Source organism: Acomys russatus, unplaced genomic scaffold (genome assembly GCF_903995435.1).
Source record: "Acomys russatus unplaced genomic scaffold, mAcoRus1.1, whole genome shotgun sequence".
NCBI classification, from domain to species: Eukaryota; Metazoa; Chordata; class Mammalia; order Rodentia; family Muridae; genus Acomys; species Acomys russatus.
Window position 1 is genome coordinate 150,338 of NW_026131506.1, and position 25,862 is coordinate 176,199.

Consider the following 25,862-nt stretch of genomic DNA (forward strand, 5'->3'; position numbering starts at 1 on the left):
CCCCGGCTAGGCAACGGGGTTTTGCACAGGCCAATCCTGAAGCGCCTGGTTTTACATAGGCCAATCCTTAGGCACAATTCTTCGCAAGTCCCTCCCTAGGCGGAAATGACGCGTCTTGTCGTGCGTGATTGGCGGAAGCAAAAATTGCTTTGCGGCAGGCAAGAAGCATACTCTCTTTTGGGCTTCCGCTCTTGACCCATGTGAGAGACAGGCTGCAGTGATGAGCCGGATCAAAGCTACGAAGGGGTAAGGAGTAAAAGGGAGAGGAGATCCTGGGTCTCTTTGAGGGCTGAGTTTCCTGTATGTAGGGAAGTGGGAGCCACCTTCTACCAAACAGCAGTTATTCGCCTCCTAAGATTATCAGTAATTAATGTATCTGCGATTTATCATTAAAGCCCCTTATGTTCATTTTGCACCTCTGTTTCTCGGCTCTTTAGTTGCATCGCTGTTAGGCCTGATGATCGTCTGCTCTTGGCAAAGTTAATATTGAGTTCCTTTTATTTGTCACGTGCCCGTTTTCTGCCTCTGCCACGCGCTACGTGCGCGGGCAGTGCCAAGTTGTGCGAGAGTCATCCACAGTGTATTTCCTCCCCTCTGGTATTTAATGTGTTCCCCCTCAATGTTAGAAAATCTAAGTGTAGTCTATTTGGCAATGTTTGTCTAGTAAATACCGAGATACACTGTTAATTAATAGTAGACTCTAAATTCTAATCACCTTAGTTACACACCCCTTTATTCGGTTTGTTTCAATTATTCCGCTATCTCCGCAGTTCTGGGAACAAATGATCGAGGTTACACTTTGAGTAGGTTGCAGTTATCAAGGCACCTGACCAGTGGGAGATGCATAGAAACTTTAATAGACTATTTAAAAGGTTGCCCAGGCGGTGGTGGCCAAGCCTTCAATCCCAGCGCTCCGGAGGCAGAGGTGGCAGCAGCAGCAGCCGCCGCCGTGGCGGCACAAATCTAGGACAGCCAGGGCTACACAAAGAAACCCTGTCTCAAAAAAAAAAATATTTTAAGAAATTAGTTAGGAAACTGCCTTTGCCTCAAAAGCCAGCAGTAGCATCAATGGTAAAAAAAATAGTGCCAGTCACTAACCAATATTAAGTTTTTCTCTTAGCGATTTGAATGGTTTTGACACCTTGGAAGTGATGCCTGGCTTCTGTCTAAATGTCACATTTTAACAAATTACTAAAAGTGCTCTTACTGTTTTGCACCTGTTCTCAGACTCAGAACTGAACGAACTGACTATTGATTTAGACCAGTGGTTCCCAACCTTCCTAATGCTGTAACCCATTAATACAATTCCTCATGTGGTGATCACCAACCATAAAATTATTTTGTTGCTACTTCATAAATGTAATTTTTCTACTGTCATGAATTGTAATATAAACACCAGATATGCAGGATATCTGACATGGGTGACCAATGGGAAAGGGTCTTTTGAACCCCCATGGTGGTCCAGACCCACAGGTTGAGAAACAGTGGATTGGACGTTGTTTTAATAGGGTTATTTTATATGCTAATATTTCTATGTTGCCTTTTAAAAACAGCCTCTTGGCTTTGAGCCAGCAAGACGAACTAGTGGATTTGCCAACCAACTACCCCTTGAGTGCCAGCGAAGATGAGGTGGGTGACAACTGTTGAAATGACTCAGAATTTTGGCAAACAACACATTCCTGGAGAGGAAAGGGGGAAAAAAGTGTGTGTGTGTGTGTGTGTGTGTATGTGCGTGCGTGCGTGCATGCGTGCGTGTAGGGGAGTAGCTAAAACTCCAACTTGTGCTCTCGGACTTTTAAACCTATTCCCCTGACAAAACTACTTCAATTATTTTTCCTTTTTGTTTTTGAAACAGGGTTTCTCTGTAGCCCTGGCTGTCCTGGACAGCTTTATAGACCAGGCTGGCCTCTGAACTCAGAGAGATGCACCTATCTCTGCCTCCCTGTGTGCTGGGATTAAAGGTGTGCACCAGCACCACACCCAGCTATAAGTAAAATATTTTAATTCTGGCACTTGGGAGGCAGAGTCAAGTGGAGCTCTATGGTCTCAAGGCCAGCCTGGTCTACACGATGAGTTCCAGACTAGACTCAGTTACATAATCAATGCTTCTGTATGAAAATGCTTTATGCAGAAACAGTATTTTAAGCTGTCTTCTTAAAAATCAGAACATTAGCTCCTAAGGATGTACATTGCCTGTATAGTGTTTAGATTCTGAAACAATTCCTATTTCCAGTTCCAGCTTGTATTAGAGTATTTGCATATAATAGCTTATCTGATTCCCCTGTTCGCCACCAACCAGAACCAAAAATTTTATATAGACTTGTTTCCAAGTTGTCTTTCCTTCCTCTTTGTCCTAATGGAGATTTTCCTTTTCTGTGTCTAGGGGGACAGTGATGGAGAACGAAAGCATCAAAAACTTCTGGAAGCAATTGGTTCCCTTAATGGAAAAAATAGGTAACATCCCAGTCAGCCTGAATAACTTATAGTTAGCTTGCTTTCTTTCTTTCCTTCTTTTTCTGTGTTGGGGTATACAATATGCCACTTGGCACCAGTGGAGGTGAGAGGAATATGGGGTGAGGGGTTACTTATAGGAGCTAGAATGACCCAAAAGCACCAGTATTGCCAAAAGCTCACTGCAACACTTGTAGAGTTGGTTCTTTCCTTCCACCATGTGGGGGATTCAGGGATCAAACTCAAGATAGTTTGGCTTGGCAGCAGTGGCCTTTGCCTCTTGAGCGATCTTGCTGTTCCTATAACTAGCTGTTTTTGTGAGACTTTTACTAAGATTCATTGGGTGTCTCTTGTAGCTACACTTAAGTGTGGCACATAGTAAAAAACTGTATGATTGTTGGCTATTTTCCTTATTGCTATAACTGTATTAAAACATTTCACTTTTGAAGCTTTACTTAATTCACTTACAGTCTTTTGAAGCATTGAATAAATATTAACCCCATTAAAGAAATTAATTAAAATTTATCTCCATTGTGAACCATTTATAAGTGACTAGTCCTGTATTCAAGTTCTTGTGGGCTTAGATCTTTTTCATTGTACTACGCTGTACTTTTGAAGGGCTAAGTCTATGTAAAAAGATGAAATGTAGATTAGGCTACTAAGTCTAAGTTTAGGAACAGTTTGGTTGCTCAGTGACAAAAGTAGACCATTGCAGGCCTGTACTTTAAAACCAAAGCTGCTTTTGAACAAAGAAGTATTGTATTTAAAGATGTACCTCAGTGGTAGAACACCTACATAACATATATGAAACCCTAGGTTCCAGCACCTTAGAAGCAAAATAACGAAAATGAGTGTGTTCCCCATGTGAGTGTGTCCGTTTCTATTATATTATTTTGTTTTTGTTTTTTCCTAATTTCAGGTGGAAAGTGCCTGAGAGATCTGAGGCTAGTCTGAAAGTGTCTGAGTTTAATGTTAGTTCTAAAGGTAAGTTTTTAAAAGGTATTTATGCATGAAACCATAAATATTTACCTCTGAAAATGGATTAAGGGTAGTCAGATGAAGAATGCTAAGGTCAATATCTCCTGTGGACCTCAATAAGATGCTTATTACATAAAGTGGCTTGATTTTTGAGGCAGGGTTTCTTTGTGTAGTCCTGGAACTTGCTTCGCAGACCAGGATGGCCTTGGACTCACAGAGATCTGCCTATGTCTGCCTTCTGAGTGTTGGGATTAAAATTGTGCCGCTGGCACCCAGCTATATGAAGTTGCCTGAGTGATGGTAGCCTCTTCTCACTAGCTTAGCTGTCCTGTTTGTATAGCTCTTTAATGTTCACAGATGCATTTGTATCTCAGTTCTCTTGTGCTTTGAGTTAGGACAGATACTCCTCTGGAACCATGTTCTGTGTAGAAGGACTTTCACTTAACACAGTATCTTGGCTCTTAGTCTTTTTTTGGTTTGGTTTTTTTGAGACAGGGTTTCTCTGGGTAGCCTTGGCTGTCCTGGACTTGCTTTATAGACCAGGCTGGCCTTGAACTCATAGCAATCCTCCTGCCTCTGCCTCCCGAGTGCTAGGATTAAAGGCGTGTGCCACCACTGCCCTGCTGGTTCTTAGTCTTTATTAGAGCCATGCTAGAATTGTTTCGTGTTGGTGAACCAATGAGTTTATAGTGGGGTGACTAACAGGAATATGGGGTGAGGCATTACTTATAGGAGCTAGAATGACCCAAAAGTACCAGTATTACCAAAAGTTCACTGCAACACTGGTAAAGACTGCACCCCTAGACTTCTTGCAGGAATTGAACAAGAAAAGCCTCTGCAGCTAGCTAGTCAGGTCTCCTCCCCAGCAGTCGTCAACCACTTCTGTAAAGTTGAGGGGGGGAGGGGTGGCTTGGATAAACTTGCAAGTTTCAACTTTCCCAGACACATGTCATTTGTTTACCTCACCACGAGTCTTCATGGGCTTTCCCCTCCCTCCTATGAGAATATTTCAATTTGTAAGAAACTGCCTTAAAAGAGGCCATCATTTTCCTCCCTCCTTCACTGTGTTCCCTTAGACTTAAAGAGGGTAATGCAGATGTCCATATGGCTAAGCATCGTGCCACTGTACCACAGCAAGTTAAGGCTGACCATGGCAGTGTTCTTTTCCTCTAGTGCTTCAGAGTTTCTGGTTTTATGTTGTAGTCTTTTTTTTTTTTTTTTTTTTTTAATTCATTTGTTTATTGTGTATACAGTGTTCTGCCTGCTTGTACACCTGCATGCCAGAAGAGGGCACCGATCTCATTATAGATGGTTGTGAGCCACCATGTGGTTGCTGGGAATTGAACTCAGGATCTCTAGAAGAGCAGCCAATGCTCTTAACCTCTAAGCCATCTCTCCAGCCACTTACATTGTAGTCTTAAACCCACTAGGAGTTTGTGTGTGTGTGTGTGTGTGTGTGTGTGTGTGTGTGTGTGTGTGTGTGTGTGTGTGTGTGTGTGTGTGTGTTTTGTTTTGTTTTTAATTTCTGGCTTCTGAAACATCAGCCATCTTCACTATGGTTTCCTCCCAAAGCAGCATGTCACAGAGCAAAGAATCATCAAGATAGAGTCTCCCAGGCTCCTCAGCAGAAAGGAAACACAGTGACAGATTCTTACGTGGCCTAGGGAGATGTCAGACATCTGTTTTTGTTGTTGTTGTTGTTTTGTTTTTTTTTAATTTTTTATTAATTTATTCTTGTTACATCTCAATGGTTATCCCATCCCTTGTATCCTCCCATTCTTCCCTCCCTCCCATTTTCCCCTTATTCCCCTCTCCTATGACTGTTCCTGAGGGGGATTTCCTCCCCCTGTATATGCTCATAGGGTATCAAGTCTCTTTTTGGTAACCTGCTATCCTTCCTCTGAGTGCCACCAGGCCTCCCCATCCAGGGGACGTGGTCAAATGTGAGGCACCAGAGTACGTGAGAAAGACATATCCCACTCTCCACTCAACTGTGGAGAATGTTCTGACCGTTGGCTAGATCTGGGTAGGGGTTTAAAGTTTACCGCCTGTATTGTCCTTGGCTGGTGCCTTAGTTTGAGCGGGACCCCTGGGCCCAGATCTGCCTATCATAATGTTCTACTTGTAGGTTTCTAGGACCCTCTGGATCCTTCTACTTTGCCATTCTCCCATGCTTCTTTCATCTAGAGTCCCAATAGGATGTCCTCCCCTCTGTCCCAGTTTCCTGGTAAGTGAAGGCTTTCATGGGACATGCCCCTTGGGCTAGTATGCAGATATAAGTGAGTAGCCCCTTTGCCTTCCTGTCTATGAAAGTAGTAACTAAAGAATGTGCACATATTAAGTCTTGGAAAGGCACAAAGTTTAGCCATATCTAAGGTTTTGGGGTTTTTGTTTGTTTTTCTTTTTTCATGTACCCCCAACCACTCGAGCCCATTGCTATTCCTTGAAGTAAGAGAGGAAGATGAAAGGACAATATCACCCTGTTAATTCCACCTTTAATCCCAGCACTTAGGAGGCAGAGGCAGGCAGATCTCTGAGTTGGAGGCCAGCCTGGTCTACATAGCTAGTTCCAGGTCAGCCAGGGTTACACAAAGAACCCCTGTCTTAAAAAAAAAAAAAAAAGGCAAAAACAAATAACAAAAATACATGCTTTATCTGGTGTAGTGGCATAAACCTTTTATTCTCAGCATTCAGGAGGCAGAAACAGGTGGATCTATGTGAGTTCAAGCCCAGCCTGTTCTACATAGCAAGTTCCAGGCCAACCAGGGTTACGGTCTGAGACTCTGCTCCCACCAAAAAAAGAAAAGGTTTAGTAAGTGGCATAATTACTGTATATAGATACCATTTTTTCCACCCTGTTCTAAACTTAGCTTGAATAAGTTTTGGGCTTCTGGTGATCACTAACGGAACCTCTCAGAACAGTTAACAATACTATCAGTAAGCTAATTGAATCAATTCAACAGGTATTTATTGGGGTTCGGCTGTGTGTCTACCAAAGTAACTATCAATAGTAGGTGATGGTTTTGTATTAAGTCAACAATGAAGAATATGGCATGATCACATGGGCCCTGCAGTTTAGTAATGGAGGGGAGAAAACGAAACCAGGATAATGCAGCTGAGCATAGTGGCCTGTGCCTTTAGTCTTGGTGCTTGAAAGCGGTAAGGTCAGGAATTGGAAGCCAACCTGACTGCACAGTTCAAGGTCAGCCTGGTCTACATGAGCCCTTGTCTTAGAAGCAAAACCCAAAGCCAGGACGGTATAATGACTTAAGTGAATACTTCGGATTGTTTGGTCGTGAAGGTCCCTCAAGAGGAAGAGTTGAAGGAAGGAAAAGTCAACCATGCAGAGGTGGGAGAAAGCATTCCGGTCACAGGAACAGCTTAGTAAGAACGGTTAAAGAAACCCAGACCAACATTGAGATGTAACAAGAATAAATTAATAAAAAAAAAAAAAAATTAACTCAAAAAAAAAAAAAAAAAAAAAAGAAAAAAAAAAAAAATAAATAAAAAGTAAGTTATAAATTTTTAGTGCAAAAAAAAAAAAAAAAAAAAAAAAAAAAAGAAACCCAGACCATGTTTGGAAAATTCAGGAAGAGGATTCAAGTATGAGTGCCTGAGTACTGTACTCCAGTATGACTATAGTACATTGATGGGGGTTAGAGAGGAAGATGGAGACCAAATCCCATATGAGGTTTATTAGATTCTACGTGTAATGAAACACCATTGAGTCCTTTTTAGCAGGATTGTGACATTGAGATACACATTTTCAAAAAGTGACTGGCTGCTATGGGAAGCCTGAATTGCAGTAAGAGAGTAGAGCATAGGGACCAGGAAAAAGGTAAACAACTGACATTTTGAATTCCTGCTATTCTCCTTAGTTCTACCCACTAACATATTTGGAAATGTTTGCCATTAGTGGTGTCATAGTCACTGTGGCTAGGGATAAAGGATTGAAGTAAGAATTATTTGTACTTCCCTATGCATTTGCCAGCCTATCAGCATTGTTTGGGCCACTCCCCACGCTACGTTGAGATTTTTGTCTCACTTCCAAAACTGACCAGAAAATTGGCCATTTTCTACAGGTTCTGGAGAAAAATTGGCCCTTTCAGATCTGCTTGAACCTGGTAAGACCTCATCCCCATTGGCTGCTGTAAAAAAGCAACTGCGCAGAGTCAAATCGAAGAAGACTCTGGAATTACCTCTTAACAAAGGAGAGCTTGAACAGGTAAGGTCCATAGAAAGTGCTCTGTTAAAGGGAAGAGCTGGGGCTGGAGAGATGGCTCAGCGGTTAAGAGCACTGATTGCTCTTCTAGAGGTCATGAGTTCAATTCCCAGCACCCACATGGTGGCTCACAGCCATCTATAATGTGATCTGATGCCCTTTTCAGCACTGTATGCATAATAATAAATAAATATTTTTTTAAAATAATAATAATAAAGGGAAGAGCTTGAGCTAGAAGGGGGCAGAGTGGGGGGTAATGGAGAGCCCGCTGACATCTTCAGAAGTAAGCAAGCACTGTCTCTAGGCTTCTGATAGGGAGCAGTGGGGACTAAAAACACTGATCCTGACCTCGTGTTATCGCTTTGTGTTTGCTGTGGAGTTTCATGGCCCTTTCCACGTATGTCCTTTGCCTGCTTTAGATCCACAGAGAAGTGGCCTTCAGTAAAACTTCACAAACCCTCTCCAAATGGGATTCTGTTGTTCAGAAGAACCGGGAAGCGGAGCAGCTGGTTTTTCCCATGCAGAAGGAGCCATCTTCTTCCTTTGCTCCCATGGAGCATATGTTTCGTGACTGGAAGGTGGGTGCAACAAAATGAAAGCAAACCTTGGGGTACAACTTGAAGACTCAGAACTTTCTTCCAGTTTGAATGAATAGATTAGGCCAGCTTAATGTCATTTCGTTCAGTGGTCAGAAAAAGAAAGGAGAGACAACATATTTTAATTGTCAATCAGCTAATAGCCCAGCCACACAGTAGCTCTATAGTAATTCTGCTCATGCTTATTGTATTCAGAACATGGTTTTGTAACACATCTCACCACAAACAGAGGAACATGGACATACATACGAATAATCCCAGCACTTAGAATGTTTAAGCCTAAGAATCAGGAGCTTGATTTGAGGTCAACTTGGGCTAGCTACATGAGACAATAAACTAAAAGAGTGTGTCTGTGTATGTATGTATGTGTGTGTATGTGTATATGTATGTGGTTTTTTATACATATATGAAATTGATTTTTATTTATGTTCATTGGTGCTTTGTCTGCATGTGTGTCTGAGAGTGTCAGACCCCCTGGAACTGGAGCTGTAGACAGACTTGAGCTGCCATGTGGCTGCTGGGAGTTGAACCTGGGTCCTCTGGAAGAAGAGCATCCAATGCTCTTAAACCATTAAGCCACCACCCTAGCCTCTGTGTTTTCTTTCTTATCCCTTAGTTCTGTTTTGTTGTGATGCTACCACTCAAAAATATATTACTGTTTAATGACGCGAACTTTAGGAAGTCACTCACGACTCTGAGTTGAAGGGAGTGAGGAATATTTTAAAGATGCATTACCCAAACACTGGCCCCTGCTACTTTCTATGTGGGTATGTTAGTTGGATAGGTTTTAAAGTACCAGCTTTTCTTTATTATCAGGTATTCTTCTCTCCTTATAGATGTTGCTGGCAGCTGGGTGGTGGTGGTGCACGCCTTTAATCCCAGCACTTGGGAGACAGAGGCAGGTGGATCTCTGGGAGTTCAAGGCCAGCCTGGTCTACAAAATGAGTCCAGGACAGCCAGGAATGTTATACAGAGAAACCCTGTATCAGGAAACTAAAAAAATAAAATAAAATTAAATAAATGGTGCTGGTAGTAAATGATGAGGTTCAGGTAGAATGGCACTTATGCTTTTGGCGAAATTAAAGTTGGTCCCTAGACCACTATATGAAAAACTCCTTCAGAACAGCCAGCCTACTTTTCTAGTATGCCATTGGTATGGAGTCTCTACTAGTATGGCATGTGTTAAAGAAAAAGTCCTACATACATATGTTAGATGCTTCTTTATGTTTCTTTGCTTTCTAAAAACCAGAAATGATGGTGATGATGGTCTTTTATGTCAGGAACTTGAACTAATTAAAACTATTCAAAATTACATTGTTTGTCGCCTTAACTAAACAAACTTTACAAAGTTGTCCTCTGCCACCCACACCCACATCACAATAGTAAGTAAACATATTATTTATTTATTTATATATATGCTTTTTTGGGGGGGTTGGGGCTTTGTTTGTTTTTTGTTTGTTTGTTTTTTGGGGGGGTTGGTTTGGGTTGGTTGGTTTTTTTTTTTTTTTTTTTTTGAATCAGGGTTTCTCTGTGCAACCTTGGCTGTCCTGGACTCATTCTGTAGACCAGGCTAGCCTTGAGCTCACAGTGATCCGCCTGCCTCTGCCTCCAGAGTTAAACAGTCATTTATTAGGGAATTAAGCTCTGTTTTCTAATGGTATTTTTGAAGTCACTACCATTCTCTTTCTGGGATTCTTCCCTTTTTCCATGAAAAAGAGATCAGGTATGGAGTGTGCCTGCAGTATAAAGGGAGACTTTAGGAAAGATTTGAGGCAATAAGTTTTGGGGTTTTTTTGTTTGTTTGTTTTTATGATTTTTTTAAGACAGGGTTTCTCTGTGTAGCCTTGGCTTTCCTGGATTTGCTTTGTAGACCAGGCCAGCCTTGAACTCACAGCGATCTGCCTGCCTCTGCCTCCCGAGTGCTGGGATTAAAGGCGTGCGCCACCACGCCCAGTATAAAGACAGGTTTTTGGGAGTTTTTTGTTTTGTTTTGCTTTTTTGTTCTTTGTTTTTTCAATATAGGGTTTCTCTGTGTAGCCTTGGATGTCCTAGACTCACTCTGTAGACCAGGCTGGCCTCAAACTCAAATCGTTCCGCATGCCACTGCCTCCGGAGTGCTGGGATTAAAGGCGTGCACCACCACCACCCAGCAGTAATAACTTTTTGAGGGCTCAAAAATACAAGTTTATTGTTGATTTAGAGTTTGATTTATATATTCATGGTTTTTACCCTCTTTTGGATGGAGAAAGTAGTAGTTTGCACAGTGTTCTGCACCTTGCTTTTTCCAAATGCTGGTGTAATCTGGGAGGTAGCAGAAGACTGCCATGTTGGTGAAAGAGACTACAGTAAGACTGCACAGCCTCTTCATCAGTGAGTGGGGCCCATAAGCTATACTTGGAGTATACTGTGCCATTCATTCTAAGACTGAGAAACTATGCTAGTGTGGCACAAAAAGAAAAAGGAAGGAGTTTCGGCTATCAGCTTCCAGTTCTTTCTTTACAATTTAAGAGTTCAAAGTACCAAAGTGGGTAATAGGTCAGGATTCTAGAGGTGGACAATCAAAAAAGCCTCATCACCCTTCATTCCAGCTGATGAGACTTAAGTGAGACAAAGCACAAGAAAGTGTTTGTAAAATACAAAGTGCTCTAAAGGATGCAAGGTAACTTATACCCGTCTCTCCTTCCTTTAAGTTGGCACCTGCATTTCCCAAAGTGTTCCCCTTTAAACCCTTGTCTCAGCATGTACTCAAAGAGAGAGTGTTCAGCATGGAGCCCAACATGGTGGTGCACGCCTTTATTCCTGACACTAAGATACAAAGACAGGTAGATCCAGGGCTATACAGTGAGACCCTGTCTCAGAGGCAGAAAAAGGAAAGGGGAGAGAGAGCAAATAGATGATGAATGCCTCGACTGGAGAGTGAAGATTTGCAGTGTACACTAGGTGTTTTTTAAGGCGGTGTCTTGCATTAACCTCTCTCAGTCCTGGAATTGCAGGCACACGCTACTGTACCTGGTTCCTTTACCAGAATTTTAAAGGCTATGAGCAAAGACTGAATACATCTATTGGACCTAATCTGAACCACGAACTAATTTGGTAAAAAAGTGAAGTGGCGGGCTCCATATCATAGCTTTTGCCTGCAATCCTAGCACTCAGGAAACAGAAGAGGGTTGCTTTGACCCATCTCAGAAAAGGGGCAGTCTGCCTAGGCATAGTGTGAGTGCCTGTAATTCCTGCGCTTAGCAGAGTAAGACCAAAGGATTTCTAGTTCAGGACAAATTCAAGCAACGTAGGGCTGGGTATGGTTATGGCCTGTAATCCCAGCTGTTTAGGAGAATGAGGCAGGGAGTTTAAAAGGTCCAACCAGCCAAGGCAATTTAGCCATTTCTATCTCCAACTAAAAAAAATTTAAGGTTGAGAATAGAAAAAAAAATGGCAACGTTATTGTGTTTTAAGCTTTTACAAAATGAAGCAAATCTCAGTATTATCTCATGAAGGGCTGGTCTCTGCTGCTATGTCTACTATCTTCCCTTCTTGTCCCATTGCCGCTTGTCTCGAAGTGCATTAGTGATGGGTTGCCAGATTGCCTTATCCAAATCGCTCACAAGCTTCAACCTCTCTGACAACAGCATTGATATTCTGCATTCTTAAATAGTCTCCCATCCTTGCCTTCTGTCATGTACTTCTGAGGCCTTATTTCTCCAGCTTTTCATAGGCCTTTTAATTCTTACTCGGAGTTGACTGTCACTCTGACTCTCAATCTGTCCCAGACTCTAGTCTCACAGCCTGTATGACACAAAAGGCATCCCGGGGTCTCCATGCACACTGTCCCAACCGATCATCACATTTCTAAATTCCCAAGCTTTGACTACCACCTTTATTTAGTTAGCAGCCTAACTCCCTATTTGGTCACCTAGGTTGAAAACCTGCATCATTCCCGTAGCTGTCCCCTCCCTAGCACATGTGGTGGGATAGTCTTAGGAACTCTGTCATGGCTCCAGGTACCTGCTTTCTGTTTTCATTTTTATTTTTTGCTACCCTTGTCAAGGTCCTCAAAACCATCAAGATTTCCATTTTGAAACACAAACTTCTTTGTCACTCTCCTGTTTAAAATCCATCATGGGCCAGTGAAATGGCTCAGTAAGTCAGTGTGCTGCCTGTCACGCCTGTCAGCTTGAATTCTATCCCCAGGACCCACATGGTAAAAAGAATTGACTCCCAAAAGTTGTCCTCTGACCTCCAGCTGTGCATCATGGCATGAGCACACCTACACACACACACACACACACACACATACACACACACACACACACACACACACACAATGAAAAATAGAAGACAAAATAAAAAACACCTAGTATTTTGTGCTGAACAACACATTGTTCTCTTATGTACCACTCATTTCCTGGTACCTGTGCTTTTATTTATGCTCATCTGTTTGGACTATTCCCACCCCTGGAAGAATTGCGCTTAAGCCTCAAAGCCTGAATTTAAGAGTTCCTTCCTTCCCTCTCTAACCCACCCACCTCCTAATCAGAATTAGTGGTTCCATCTTGTGTGCTTACCTTTATAGACTAACATTTAACCCATTAATGTTACATTGTTAGTAGCGTGCTCTGAGCTCCTTGAAGACAGGATCTATCTTAATTAATGGTGTAGTCCTAGCACCCCTCACAAGTGCCTCGAATGTAGCTCCAATCAATAAATGTTGGCAAATTGAATTGAATCTGAAGGGCGATTACAACATCGTAATATAAATCACCTTGTAGCCTGTGATTGATCACTGCTGCAGATACTAAAAATGGAAGAACATGCACCTTTCCCATTCACGGGAAGAGGTTTATGGCTAAATCAATAGCACCGTGGAACATGTGATGATGTGTATTTATGCGTTTCCTCAGATATTTGTAACTTTTACACTGACCATGATGCATGTGGCTACTGGAGAAAAACGTGCATAAAATGTGTGTGAGGTTTGAAACTGGCTATTGCCTAAAGCGGTCTTTGTCCCTTGTCAGGAGGAGGGACAATGGCATGATTGGCCTGATTATTTTAGTCATCCTCACAATCTCAGTCAAACAGCAAATCGGGGTTTTGATTGGCATGTGGTACACAGTTTATTTCATAGATACCACCTACCATGCAGAAGTAAGTGGAAAGTAAGGAGTTGGAGCCAAAGTTAGAAAATGAGTTAAGTTTTAACTTCACCGAAGCAAGATGATTGCATGAAGGTCATAATTTTTCAGAAGCAATGTCCTTTTATGCTCAGGAAATTAAACCACATACCTTGCCTTAAAGTAAATTACTAGGCACATGTGCCTAAAAATGACTGTTCTTCTTGTCTTGTTTGTAGTGAATGAAAAGTTAGGAGCCAGACATAATAGCGCATACCTGTAATGCCAGCACTGGAAGGCTAAGAGAGAAGTTTGAGACCAGCAAAATATATATATATATATATATATATATATATATATATATATATATCAACGTCCTGGATCATAAAACAAAAAAGAGCTTGAGAATTACAGCTCAATGGTACAGCACTTCCCTAACACACACAAGGGCCTCGGTTCAGTCCTCAGCACTACCAAAGTAAATAAGTACATGAAAACTAGAGTTCTCTGGTAGCGCACGCCTTTAATCCCAGCACTCGGGAGGCAGAGGCAGGTGGGTCAATGTGAGTTCGATGCCAGCCTGGTCTACAAAGCGAGTCCAGGACAGCCAAGGCTACACAGAGAAACCCTGTCTCGGAGGGAAAAAAAAAAAGAAAAAAATTGGAGTGCTCATCTGGGTTGTTTTTTTTTTCCATTTGATCAGTGTCAATGCTTAAGGTCCAATGGCTTCTTCCCTGTAGAACTTTTGTTTTGGTTTTTTGAGACAGGGTGTCTCTGTGTAGCCTTGGCTCCCTGGACTCGCTTTGTAGTTCAGGGTGGCCTCCAACTCACAGAGGTGCTGGGGATTACAGGTGTGCACCACCTCACCCAGCTGTAGAACTTTTTGGTTTTTTTGAGACAGGGTTTCTCTGTTTAACAGCCCTGGCTGTCCTGACTCCCTTTGTAGACCAGGCTAGCCTCGATCTCACAGAGATCCACCTGCCTCTGCCTCTCGAGTCCTGGGATTAAAGGCGTGCGCCACCACCACCTGGCTATAGAACTACTATTCCTTTACTTTTGTTTTGCCTTTTTTGAGTCAGAAGCTTGCTATATCACCCCGCCTGACCTTGAAGTTGCTGCTATCATCTGCCTTTGTCTCCCAAGTGCAAGGATTATAGGCATGCACCACCCTCACTTCTGATAGTTTGGGGCTTTTACAATTAGCATGACAATTTGGTGGTGGTCTCCCAGCCTTTGATTTAAGGGTATCATGCTTAGATTCCTACGAAAATAGAGCTCTATTTTTAGAAAACTTTTCTCATAACTGATAACAGAAAATGATCCCCCAAGTAATATAAAAGAGACTCAAGTATCCTTGAGGAAGTTGTCTCCATTAAACTTTTAGCACCTGCCTATAATCACAGCACTAGGGAAGTGGAGACAGGAAAGCACCATGACTTCCAGAGTAACGTGGACTATAGCGAGTTCCAGGCCAGCCAGGGCTAACTTTCTAGAGTGAGGGAGAAGGAGAGAGAGCGAATGAGTGAATAATGGATGTATGCATTTTTGAAATTCAGAATGAAATAAGGCATTGTCTATTCCTCTAAACAGCTAGAACTTAAGATTTGGCATGTCTTGTTACCTCCTTAAGGCAAGAACCCCTCTGGAACAGGAGGTCTTTAACCTCCTCCATAAGAACAAACAGCCAGTGACAGACCCTTTACTGACCCCTGTGGAAAAAGCCTCCCTTAAAGCCATGAGCCTGGAAGAGGTAAGTGTTGTAGACCATTTCACACACCTAGCGTCTGGCCTCAAGTCCAGGAGTCATTGTAAATGTCATTCATTGTAGGCTAAGATTCGCAGAGCAGAGCTTCAGCGGGCCCGAGCTCTGCAGTCCTACTATGAAGCCAGGGCTCGAAGAATGAAGAAAATCAAAAGTAAAAAGTAAGGAAGCGGTGGATCTCCTGGAAGACAATGGTGTGGTTAATCACAAACTCTGTGAAGAGAACTTTTACCATGACAATTAGGGTCATGTAAAAGAAGTCCCAAGTAGGAGTGACTGTTCGCCTTTTCCTGTAGTTGTGCCTGTTTCAGTAATGCCCTCTCTGGCTTTAGCATCCATGCTTGACTTTGACAAGAAGAGGACTGTTTGATTGCTTGTCTCCTTCCAAACGAGCATGGAGTGGCTCTGCAGAGTGAGCTCTGAATTGCCACAGCTGTTGAATCCAGAACTTCTCTTTGGCCTTTTTGCCTCTTTGGAACTTGTTCTGTTCCTTCTTTGAGCTATAAAACAGGAGAGCCTGCTCTGCAGAAGTCTGAAGGGCCTGAGAGCCCTGCAAGTCTTGTCAGGTTCCATGTTGGCTCCCTAAAAGTCATTCTAGATGGGCTGGAGAGATGGCTCAGAGGTTAAGAGCACTGGCTGCTCTTCCAAAGGTCATGAGTTCAATTCCCAGCAACCACATGGTGGCTCACAACCATCTATAATGTGATCTGGCGCACAAGCAGAACACTGTATATAATAATAAATAAACAAATCTTTAAAAAAAAAAAAAAAAGTCATTCTAGCGCCTGCATAAGGAAACCCCTTGGATAGCATGGGCACTTGTGCATGTGGTGTTCAGAGTTTCTGCTAAACCCAAGCCCCCACCTCCTCTTACCCTGTAGATACCACAAAATTGTGAAGAAAGGAAAGGCCAAGAAAGCCCTTAAAGACTTTGAGCAGCTGAGGAAGGCTGATCCAAATGCTGCGCTGGAAGAACTGGAAAAAATCGAGAAAGCCAGAATGATGGTGAGATTGCCTCTTGCTTTTTACACCTTCGTCAACAACTGTCCCTGGAAGGTGTTAAAGATCTCGTCTGTCCTTCCTTTCCAGGAGCGAATGAACCTTAAGCATCAGAACAGTGGGAAATGGGCCAAGTCAAAGGCAATTATGGCAAAATACGACCTGGAGGTAAGAGATGGACAACACAAGAGGAGGTGAAATGGGAGCAAAAAAGAAAGGATGGTACACAAGGATGGTAGCAGAATTAGAGTTGGGGGAAAAGCCACAAGGATGAATGAAAAACAATGACTATAAAGAAACATCAGAAAAAAAGTTTAAGACAGGCAATTGACCAGGGAAAAAGGTGGGAAAAGATCAAAAGAAAATAACTGTCAAGGCAAATCTAGTGGGGGGGCATTTTATTTTTTTTATCACTGTATTTCAGGTGTTTCTTCCTTATAGATAATTTGTCTTTCCATTTTATTCCATGGCTACTATACAATATATGTATATTGTCTCAACAGTACATACCAGTAATAAATACCAGGGGAACGGGGAAACTGGGTTTGTACCATACTTAACTAGCATAGTGAAAGCCTGAGCTTCCATCCCCAGCACTATGAAGAAAACATGAAAGGCAGCAGCTTGAGCTGAATGTTGTGATACATACCTATAAACCTAGCACTAGAAAGGTGGGCGCAGAAGGACCGCCCATTCAAGGTCAGAGACCCTGTCAGGAAAACAAAAGAAAGGAGGGGAAGCTGGGAGGTGATGGCACACGCCTGTAATCCCAGCACTAGGGAGGCAGAGGCAGGTGGATCTCTGAGTTCAAGGCCAGCCTGGTCTACAAAGGGAGTCCAGGACAGCCAGGGCTACACAGAGAGACCCTGTCTTAGGGAGAAAAAAAATGAAGGAAAGGTCACTGTGGCCACTAAATGACAAAGTGCTGGGGGACTCTTTCCTCTAGGCCCGCCAAGCTATGCAAGAACAATTGGCTAAGAACAAGGAACTGACACAGAAGCTGCAAGTTGCTTCAGAGAGTGAGGAAGAGGGAGGTGTTGAGGAGGAAGAAGCCCTAGTCCCTGACATAGCGAATGAAGTACAGATGAATGCTGATGGACCCAACCCATGGATGCTCAAGAGTTGCAGCCGGGATGCAAAAGATGATGAGATCCAGGCAAACTCTGAACAACTGCCTGAGCCTGCAGCTCATGAGGTCTCTAAAAATGAGGAGACTGAAAAACCCATGGCAGAGGAAGATGTTTTGTTAAAAGAATTTAAAGAAAGGAGATCCCATAGGAAAAAAGCTGAGCTCAGCCAGGATGCTGAGCTAGTGGGTGGCCCAGAACCAAAAGGTGAGCTGTGAGGAGGTGGAAGGGACAATTTCATAGTGCTGTGAATGGACTGAGAGAAAACAGAAATGTCTGCCCACTCATACTCCATAGTGAGTAGGCTCTAGGGACCTTCAAGAGTGTGTGTACTAGGTCCCTGAAGTGAAATTAGATTCATAATAACCATTTTTCTTCTAAGGCATTTGATAAGCAAATGCAATGTGCTCAAACACATTTTCTGCTCTTGGGGCTTATAATCTTCAGAAGGACATTACTAAGCTAGCCTAGAAGAGAGGGTGTGGCTTAGTGTTCCTGGTATGTACCTACAGACTTGGCATCTGGTGACACGGTAAGTGTCAAAATCTATTCAGACGTACAGGTACATTTGAAGAAATTGTTGAACTGCTTTAAATGTCTGGAGTCTAATTTTTGGTTTTGTTTGTTTTTCTATTGCTTGTAAAGTGAGAAAGTGCCAGTTTTAGCACTTTAACGTGCTAGGGTTTATGCGCCTGTATTGGGGTGACACTTGCCCGGAATGAGTAGTACTGCAGGCTATATGGGAAGTTTATTGGTTGTATGTAGTGCAGGATGGGATTCAGGGCAACATTCTAGGCAAGTGCTACACCACTTCCCTATATCCTCAGTCGCTCTAAGATTTTCCACAAGCAATATTCCTGCTCTGGAGGCTGCTTGAATTTTTTATCTTAAACATGAGTTCATGTAGCCCATGCTTGCCTTAAACTCACTGTGTAGTCAAGGATGACCTCGAACTTCTGATGCTCTTGTATCTACCCCTGGAGTGCTAGGATTACAAACGTGTGCCACCATGAATACTTTTAGACAGTGTTAGATATCAAACTCGGGGTCCTGTGCATATTAGGCATCATTCTACCAACTGAGCCACACCCTTAGCCTATAAAAATTATTCTTAAAGCAATGCCATTAGAATGTATCGTGACCTTCCCATAAAGGTTCACGGGTGGAAATTTCTGGATTAATAGTTATCAGCAGTCGTTTTAGAGAGCAATGTTCAAGGCTAATATCATGAAACAAGTCCATACAGCCAGAAAATGCCGGCCGGGTGTGGTGGCGCACACCTTTAATCCCGCAGAATGCTAATACTTTCCTTCTGAGTCCCTTAAGTCTGGTTGTCTAAGGAAAGGATGCTACATGCCTACAGTCCCAGCACTTAGGAAAGAAACTGAGGTAGGAAGTTGCACGCCAGCCTAGGCGTTATAGCAAATTTGAGGATAATCTGGGATACCTTGTAAGATTCCTATCTACAGGGATGGGGGAGGGAGCTGATCATATAGATGAGCAGAAAGATAAGCCCAACTGGGGTCAGGTGGCAGAAGAAATAATGCCCTAAAATAGGAGGAAGTCGTGGGTGTCTGCCCCACCCATCAAAATGAGCTTAGAAATTTATTCTTGAGACATACTGGCACACCTGTCTCAAGGCCAACTCTAAAGTGATACAACAGCCCTAAGCCAAACCTAGAAAGCAAGGTCCACAAGGAAAGGAAACAGCTTTAGTTATTGCAATGGGCAGTTTTAGAAGAAAAGTATGCTATAAAAAAGTTACTACTTCATTTTTTCTTGACTAAGATACACACAACAGGTTGTAAAATCTGTTTAAGATATGTAGTGAGCCGGCGGTGGTGGTACACGCCGTTAATCCTAGCACTCAGGAGGCAGAGCCAGGTGGATCTCTGAATTCGAGGCCAGCCTGGTCTACAATGCAAGTCTAGGACAGCCAAGGCTACACAGAGAAACCCTGTCTTGAAAAAGCAAAAAAAAAAAAAAAAAAGATATGTAGTGAAAGGGAGAGATATGCTCAACATATGTGCTTGTATGAAAAAAAAAAATAAGTTTAGCTAAGTATGAAATGAGACTAGTATAGTTGCACTTGCCTATAGGCCCAGCACTTAGAGAGTGTGGTAGAGGGGTCAGGAGTTTCCAGGTCATCTTCAGCTACATAGCAAGCTTGACGCTAATATGAACTACATGAAAACTGTCTCCAAAGAAAAATTATGAAATGAGGATTCTTGGGTCAGTCTATACAAAACCATCTAGAGAAGGTTTTTTTTGTTGTTTGTTTTGGTTGGTGGTTTTTTGTGCAGGGGTGCTTTGGGCAGTGGTGGTACATGTCTTGTTTTGTTTTTCGAGACAGGGTTTCTCTGTGTAGCCTTAGCTATCCTGGATTCACTTTGTAGACCGGCTGGCCTCAAACTCACAGCCCGGCTGGTGGTGCATGTCTTTAATCCCAGCATTCAGGGAGCAGAGGCAGGCAGATCGCTGTGAGTTTGAGACTAGCCTGGTCTACAGAGCGAGTCCAGGATAGGCCAAGGCTACACAGAGAACCCCCATATTGAAAAACAAAACAAACAAAAAAATCTATGTGTTTGGTCTTTTTGTTTTGTGTGTGTGTGTGTGTTTGTTTTGTTTTGTTTTTTTCCGTGAGCTTTTGGATAGGAGTGAGGCTTCATGGCAGTATGTTTGCCTGGTATGTGCCAAGCCTCGGCTTTGCTCTCCAGCACCACACTTGGGATGGTTTTACCCAGTAGAGTTACTATACAGGGACTGGTCATTAGCACGCACCTGGGAAACAGGACTCTGTTCATCCTTATTAGAATGTATTTCATGGCACCCAGCACTTAGTAGTTGCTTGACAAGTACCCATTAACTGGGAACCTTCCAAGTTCCTTCTTTGGCAGCTTTATTTCCCTCCCCCCCCTCCAGCTTCTACCAGCCAAGAGGTATTATCTGAATTGAGGACATTATCTAAGAAACTCAAGAAGGAAAATCATCTATCCAAGGAGCAAAGCGAGAATTCAACAAAAACTGTTCCCCTGGTCCAGAAAGAGGAACCTGCCGCAGAGGAAGAGGGGCCTCTATTGCTGCAGAGACCAAAGAGAGTGCGAACTCTGGAGGAACTGGAAGAGCTAGGTGAAGAGGACTGCCTTCCAAATAAGGAGCCCCCTAGACCCGCAGTACAAGGGGAGCAAATGAGCAGGAACCCACAAAATCAGCCCAAGGGAAAGAGCAAGAAGGAGCAAATGATCAGTCTACAGAACCTCCTGACTACAAGAACTCCTTCTGTGACATCACTGGCGGTCCCCACAGCAGTAGAGGAGTTGGTGAGCAGAGCCAGGGTCTTGGGCTTGTGGGTGGTAGTCGAAAGTTGGAACAAAACGGGTCCTCCCACAGTCAGTGCAGACTGGTTTTGCTGGGACTACGTTTCAGGAGTTAAAAAGTCCACATTACCACGATGCCAAGCTAGGCCCAAGTGTCAGTTTAACAGATGCAGCTTTGTGGACACAGCTGAACCACACAAGCTGCATAAATTCTGAACCAGTAAAGCTTCCTGGGGTGTCTGTCAACCTCCCCTCACCCCCCAAAGGAGAAGGTAGTCACTGAAAGCTCTGGCTGGATCCCAGGCAAGACAACTCAAAGGTCAGTTACCGGACTTCTGTCCTATGCTCCCTCCACTCAACCCCAAATGAGCTAGTTAAAATTAGTAAGGCGAGGCACCCTGTCTTTTCCTGGGACTGAAACTGCTGGAAGTTCACGTTCTGGCCAGGGTACTTGTAGCATATGCTATTGACACAGGGCTTCTTTCTTCCCATCACAAATCTTCCTGCTCAAAGGGTTAAAATTGTGTCTTGTGATGGTGAGCTAGGGATACTTATCTTAGAGAGAAGTAAATTGGAGCACAATTGGCTGATTGGTTCCTATTGCAAGTCCATCATTCTTTCAGTACACTCCCCTAGGGGGCGCTAAGACGTCACAACCCAGGATTCGGTCTGGTCCTGAAGCACTCAGGAGACAAGTAACAGTTCTTGCTCTTGTTTCTTCCCAGGAAGAGGAAGTGGAGAGAGACCAAAAGCAAATGATAAAGGAAGCTTTTGCAGGGGATGATGTCATCAAAGAGTTTTTAAAAGAGAAGAGTGAAGTTATCCAGGCCACTAAGCCAAAGGACATAGATCTGACTTTACCTGGCTGGGGAGAGTGGGGTGGGATGGACCTGAAGCCCAGTGCCAAGAAAAGACGCAGGTAAGAGGGGGAAAGCCTGTCAGAGGAGCCCAAGTTTCTCCAGCTCACCCTAAAGTGTGGTCCCTGAGCTTTTGACTGAATCCTGAATACTTGTTATATATACTGTTTGACTTTGTAGGTTTCTTATTAAAGCCCCTGAAGGTCCTCCAAGGAAAGATAAGAATTTGCCCAATGTGATTATCAGTGAGAAGCGCAACATCCATGCTGCAGCTCACCAGGTGAGGTTTAGAGAGCTCGCTACTGTTGTGATCTCCACGGTTTCTCTTGCTTTAAGGAGCTATTTTAGTACCTATGGTGAAAGGGATATGTGATGTTTTCCCTTTTCTTTTTTGGATTTGTTACGTTTGTGTGCTTGAGACAGTGTACCTCCAGGCTCACCCTGAATCCCAAATCCTCTGTGCTGGGCATGGCCCACACCTCTAATCCCTGATCTCAGTACGCCTTAAGGTCTATGTTCCACCATACCTGGCTGGGGTGTGTGCTGATGGCCACAGGATCAAATTTGTCCTTTTCCCCGATTGACTGTTGAGTAGTAAGGCTCTGCTACTCTAACTTCTGACCAGGTTTAGTCTGAAAAGAGAATCTTTGCAAGCAGTAACAATGCCCCCAAGTCAGTTTCAACTGCTAACCCGGATCATTATGTTCTAAATGAGTTTTGACAATGTAAAAATTAGCCATTCTGCTTGCAGTCAAGGTCATCCTCGGGGACTAGAAGGTTTGAGCCACATGTCAGGAAAAGTGATGAGGAACCAGTATCTGTCCACAAAAATGAAGGGATTTTAAGTTGGATCATATGGCAATAAGTAAGGGATGAGCTGGGAGTGGTGGCACCCACCTTTAATCCTACCAGAGGCAGGTAGATCTTTGACCTACAGAGTGAGTTCTAGTACAGCCAGAGCTACATAGTAAGGCCCTGTCTCAAAAAAACAAATAGTAATAGTAAACAAGGAATGTTTGCACTGTAGAGCATGATTGGGGTCCCCTAGAATATCACAGGCAATGGGGAACACTGTTGGGTAGAGTCACATAAAGTAGAAAGGTTAGAAAACAAACAGAAGATCCAGAGAGAAAGTGGGCTTCTCTAGGGGCAAGCATGTGACCCACATGACATTGAACTCTGTAACCTGTATGTTCCCTTCAGACCTGACATTTGCCCCTCATGAGTACAATATTGAAATGAGCTATACTTGCCCTTCTGAAAGTGGAATGAACTATTTAATGAGTACAGAACAGAGATGAGGGCTGGGGATGGGACTCTAAACACCTGTCTAACATGCAAAAGGCCCTGGGTTCAAATACTAACACTGTGTAACACTGGCCATGACCACACCCCTAATTCCTAATCTCTGCACTCTGGAGGCAGAGGCAGAAAGGTCAAATTTTCAAGGTCATCCTTAGCTACAGAGTCGTCAGTTGGGGGCCAGCCTGGAATACATGAGGCCCTCTCTCTCAAAAAAAAAAAAATTGTGAGATAACAGTTATATTCTGTTTGATCTTAGTTTCTAAGTCAATCATTGCAGAAATTGTCACCACTATAATCCCAGCTGAAAATATATCACTAGACAATTGAATATAAAGGGGGAGGGAAGAAATACCTTAAGGGGGCTGGTGAAATGACTCAATGGGTAAAAGTACTTGTTGCCAAACCTGATAGCTTTATTTTAATCTGCGGAGACCCACATTGTAGAAAGAGAGTGTTCCAGTGGGCCAAAATTACAGATGACAGCTGAGAGCATGGTTCTCAGAAAGGATCACCTTTGCTTCCTAGAGTCCTTCCCGTGTTGATTTACTATTGTCACAGCAAAGTGTGAAATGGTTTTCCAAGAATAATCTCGACTTTTGATTTGCTTTTTTTCCCCCCATGTGTAGTGTAGTCTTTGAATTCACTATGTGCCTAAGCATGACCTTGAACATCGGTTCTTCCTGCCACGCCTCCCCAAATTTTGAAGTACAGGGATTGAACCTAAGACTTAGTATGTGCTGGGCAAGCACAGCCAACTGAACTACATCCCCAACTTTGCCTCTTCTTTTTAGTTTAGTGCTTCTCAACCTCCCTAATGCTGTGACCCTTTAATACAGTTCCTCATGTTGTGACCCTAACCATAAAATTATTTTCATTGCTGCTTCATAACTCTATTTTTTTTTTGCTACATTTTGCTACTGTTATGAATCATAATGTAAATCTCTCTTACGTGACCCCTATAAAACTATTGTTCAACCCCAATGAGGTCGTGACCCACAAGTTGAGAGCCACTGGATTCTCTAGCCATTTTAGGAGCAATAGAATGAAGTGTATCAAGACAGGAGAGATCTGGGTGCAGTGGCACAAGCCTGTAATCCCAGCGCTTTGGTAGGCAGAGGCAGGCAGATCTCTTGTGAGTTGGAGGCCAGCCTGATCTAAAAAAAAAAAAAGACAGGAGAGGACTCCTGAAACTGAATTTATTTTCCGTAAGTAACATACACAGGTAGAGTTCAACTCAAACAAGACATTTCCTTCGCCTAAAGGGAAAGGAAACCTTTGTCAGTACTAGCATTGGTTAAGTGGGACAAAGACCAGGAGCCTAAGGGCTGTGTTCTCTCACACTGCTCTTACTTGGGAAAATCGCTTCCCCTATCTATAAACATGTTAGTCTAGACACAAGGGAGATGACTGCTGCCATCATCCAGGGCCATCCATTCTCTGATGTCTTAAGGGGATGAAGCTGAACACAAGAACCGGAAGCATTCAGGATTCAGAAGCATATCTTCAGTTTCCTTAAAACATCAATCATGTGCCAGGCATGGTGGCGCACACCTTTAATCCCAGCACTCGGGAGGCAGAGGCAGGCGATCGCTGTGAGTTGGAAGCCAGCCTGGTCTACAAAGTCCAGGACAGCCAAGATAACATAGAGAAACCTTGTCTGGAAAAAACCAAAACCAAAAAAAAGAAGAAGAAGCACCCGCTGGTTAGCAGCCTTGAAACTGCTATAGCCAGAAAAAAGTGGTCTTCTGGGTTTTCAGTCCCAAAACCATTGGCTAAGCCTGAGAGTATGGGTACCAAATAACTTCAAACAAATTAGCACTCCTAAGATTATATGGGAACAGTTGGGTGCTTGGGCCTCTTAAAAGCTTACCTACTTGTGATTGTCACATAAAGCTGAACTATGTGGACCTGGCTGGCCTTGAACTTGTGATCCTTATATCTCAGCCTTGCAAATGCTGAGACTACAGCATGAGCCACTGTGCTGTCTCTGAGTTGCCTTTAGCATAAACAACTGCAGCCTAGGGCCTCACGCTGAATCCCTCCTCTTTCCCTTCCAGGTGCGGGTGCTTCCATATCCATTCACCCACCATCAGCAATTTGAAAGGACCATCCAGACTCCTATAGGATCCACATGGAACACCCAGAGAGCCTTCCAAAAGCTGACAGCTCCCAAAGTTGTTACCAAGCCAGGCCATATTATCAACCCCATAAAAGCTGAGGATGTGGGTTACCGTGCTTCTCCAAGGTCTGACCTGTCTGTCCTGCAGAGCAATCCAAAGCGACACTTCAAACATCCAAAACAGCTGAAGAAAAGTTCTGGAGACTGAAATGTCTGAGGAATAGCCTGAATATATTCCTCTGCTTGTAGCTAAGGCATATCTTAGAGATAAAGGCATTTTTACCTTTATAACTCGACTACCTTCTGTATTACCACCCTGTTGAATCTTTTTCAAGTCAGACACTTTGGATACCCCAGCTTTTTACATCTCTACTTACCCCTTGTCAGGGGGACTCCATTTCCTTTTCTTAGCAAGACTTGTGGCTGGTCATGAAAATAAAGGAAATTTATTGAAGTCTCGGGTGTTTTGGGGTGTTTTTTTGTTTCTTTGTGGTTTAGTTTTGTTTTTGAGACAGGGTCTCTCTGGGTAGCCTTGGCTTTCCTAGAACTCACTCTGTAGACCAGGCTGGCCTCCAACTCAGAAATCAGCCTGCCTCTGCCTCCCGAGTACTGGGATTAAAGGTGTGCGCCACCAGTGCCTGACTTTCCAAGTCTTAGGTTGTACATCATCAATCATGAGCCACTGTAAATAGACAAGTTTATAGTCAGGGATGGATAAAGTACTATGTGGTTTAACCTCTGCATCTAGAAGCAGCATGCACACACCACAGCTGGATCCTGCCCTTGATTGGCCAGAGAACCAAGCTGAAGTGGGAGCTAATGGCAGCAGTTGGAACTTAGCCTTTTTTTTTTTTTTTTTTTTATCTTTTTAATCTGTGGGCTTGCCAGTTCATTCAGGTTGCTGTAGAGTGTCATTTTGGGATGATGGAGCTCAGTGGGGAGTTTTGTTTCCTCTGTGAAATAAACATTCTCTCCTTCAGGAAACGTCTTATGCATTAACAACTCAGAATAACCTCAG

The 25,862-nt window shown here is 43.2% G+C and overlaps 1 protein-coding gene across 1 annotated transcript; it reads left to right on the forward strand.

The window, feature by feature from the left end:
* The first annotated feature begins 111 nt into the window (after positions 1 to 111).
* Positions 112 to 25,085, forward strand: Utp14a (UTP14A small subunit processome component). The gene is made up of 15 exons (XM_051142692.1): positions 112 to 246; positions 1,554 to 1,629; positions 2,384 to 2,454; positions 3,371 to 3,435; positions 7,512 to 7,654; positions 8,071 to 8,229; positions 14,989 to 15,108; positions 15,187 to 15,281; positions 16,002 to 16,125; positions 16,210 to 16,287; positions 17,066 to 17,453; positions 20,169 to 20,566; positions 21,289 to 21,482; positions 21,601 to 21,700; positions 24,783 to 25,085. Exons 1-15 carry the CDS (start codon positions 221 to 223, stop codon positions 25,050 to 25,052), a joined length of 2,307 nt encoding a protein of 768 aa, XP_050998649.1. The 5' UTR covers positions 112 to 220; the 3' UTR covers positions 25,053 to 25,085.
* Positions 25,086 to 25,862: the final 777 nt, after the last annotated feature.

Coding starts and splice junctions, on each gene's coding strand:
- Utp14a (XM_051142692.1), top strand. CDS start 221: ATGAGCCGGATCAAAGCTACGAAGGG. Junction 20,567..21,288: donor CCACAGCAGTAGAGGAGTTG/GTGAGCAGAGCC, acceptor GTTTCTTCCCAG/GAAGAGGAAGTGGAGAGAGA. Junction 21,701..24,782: donor TCCATGCTGCAGCTCACCAG/GTGAGGTTTAGA, acceptor TTTCCCTTCCAG/GTGCGGGTGCTTCCATATCC.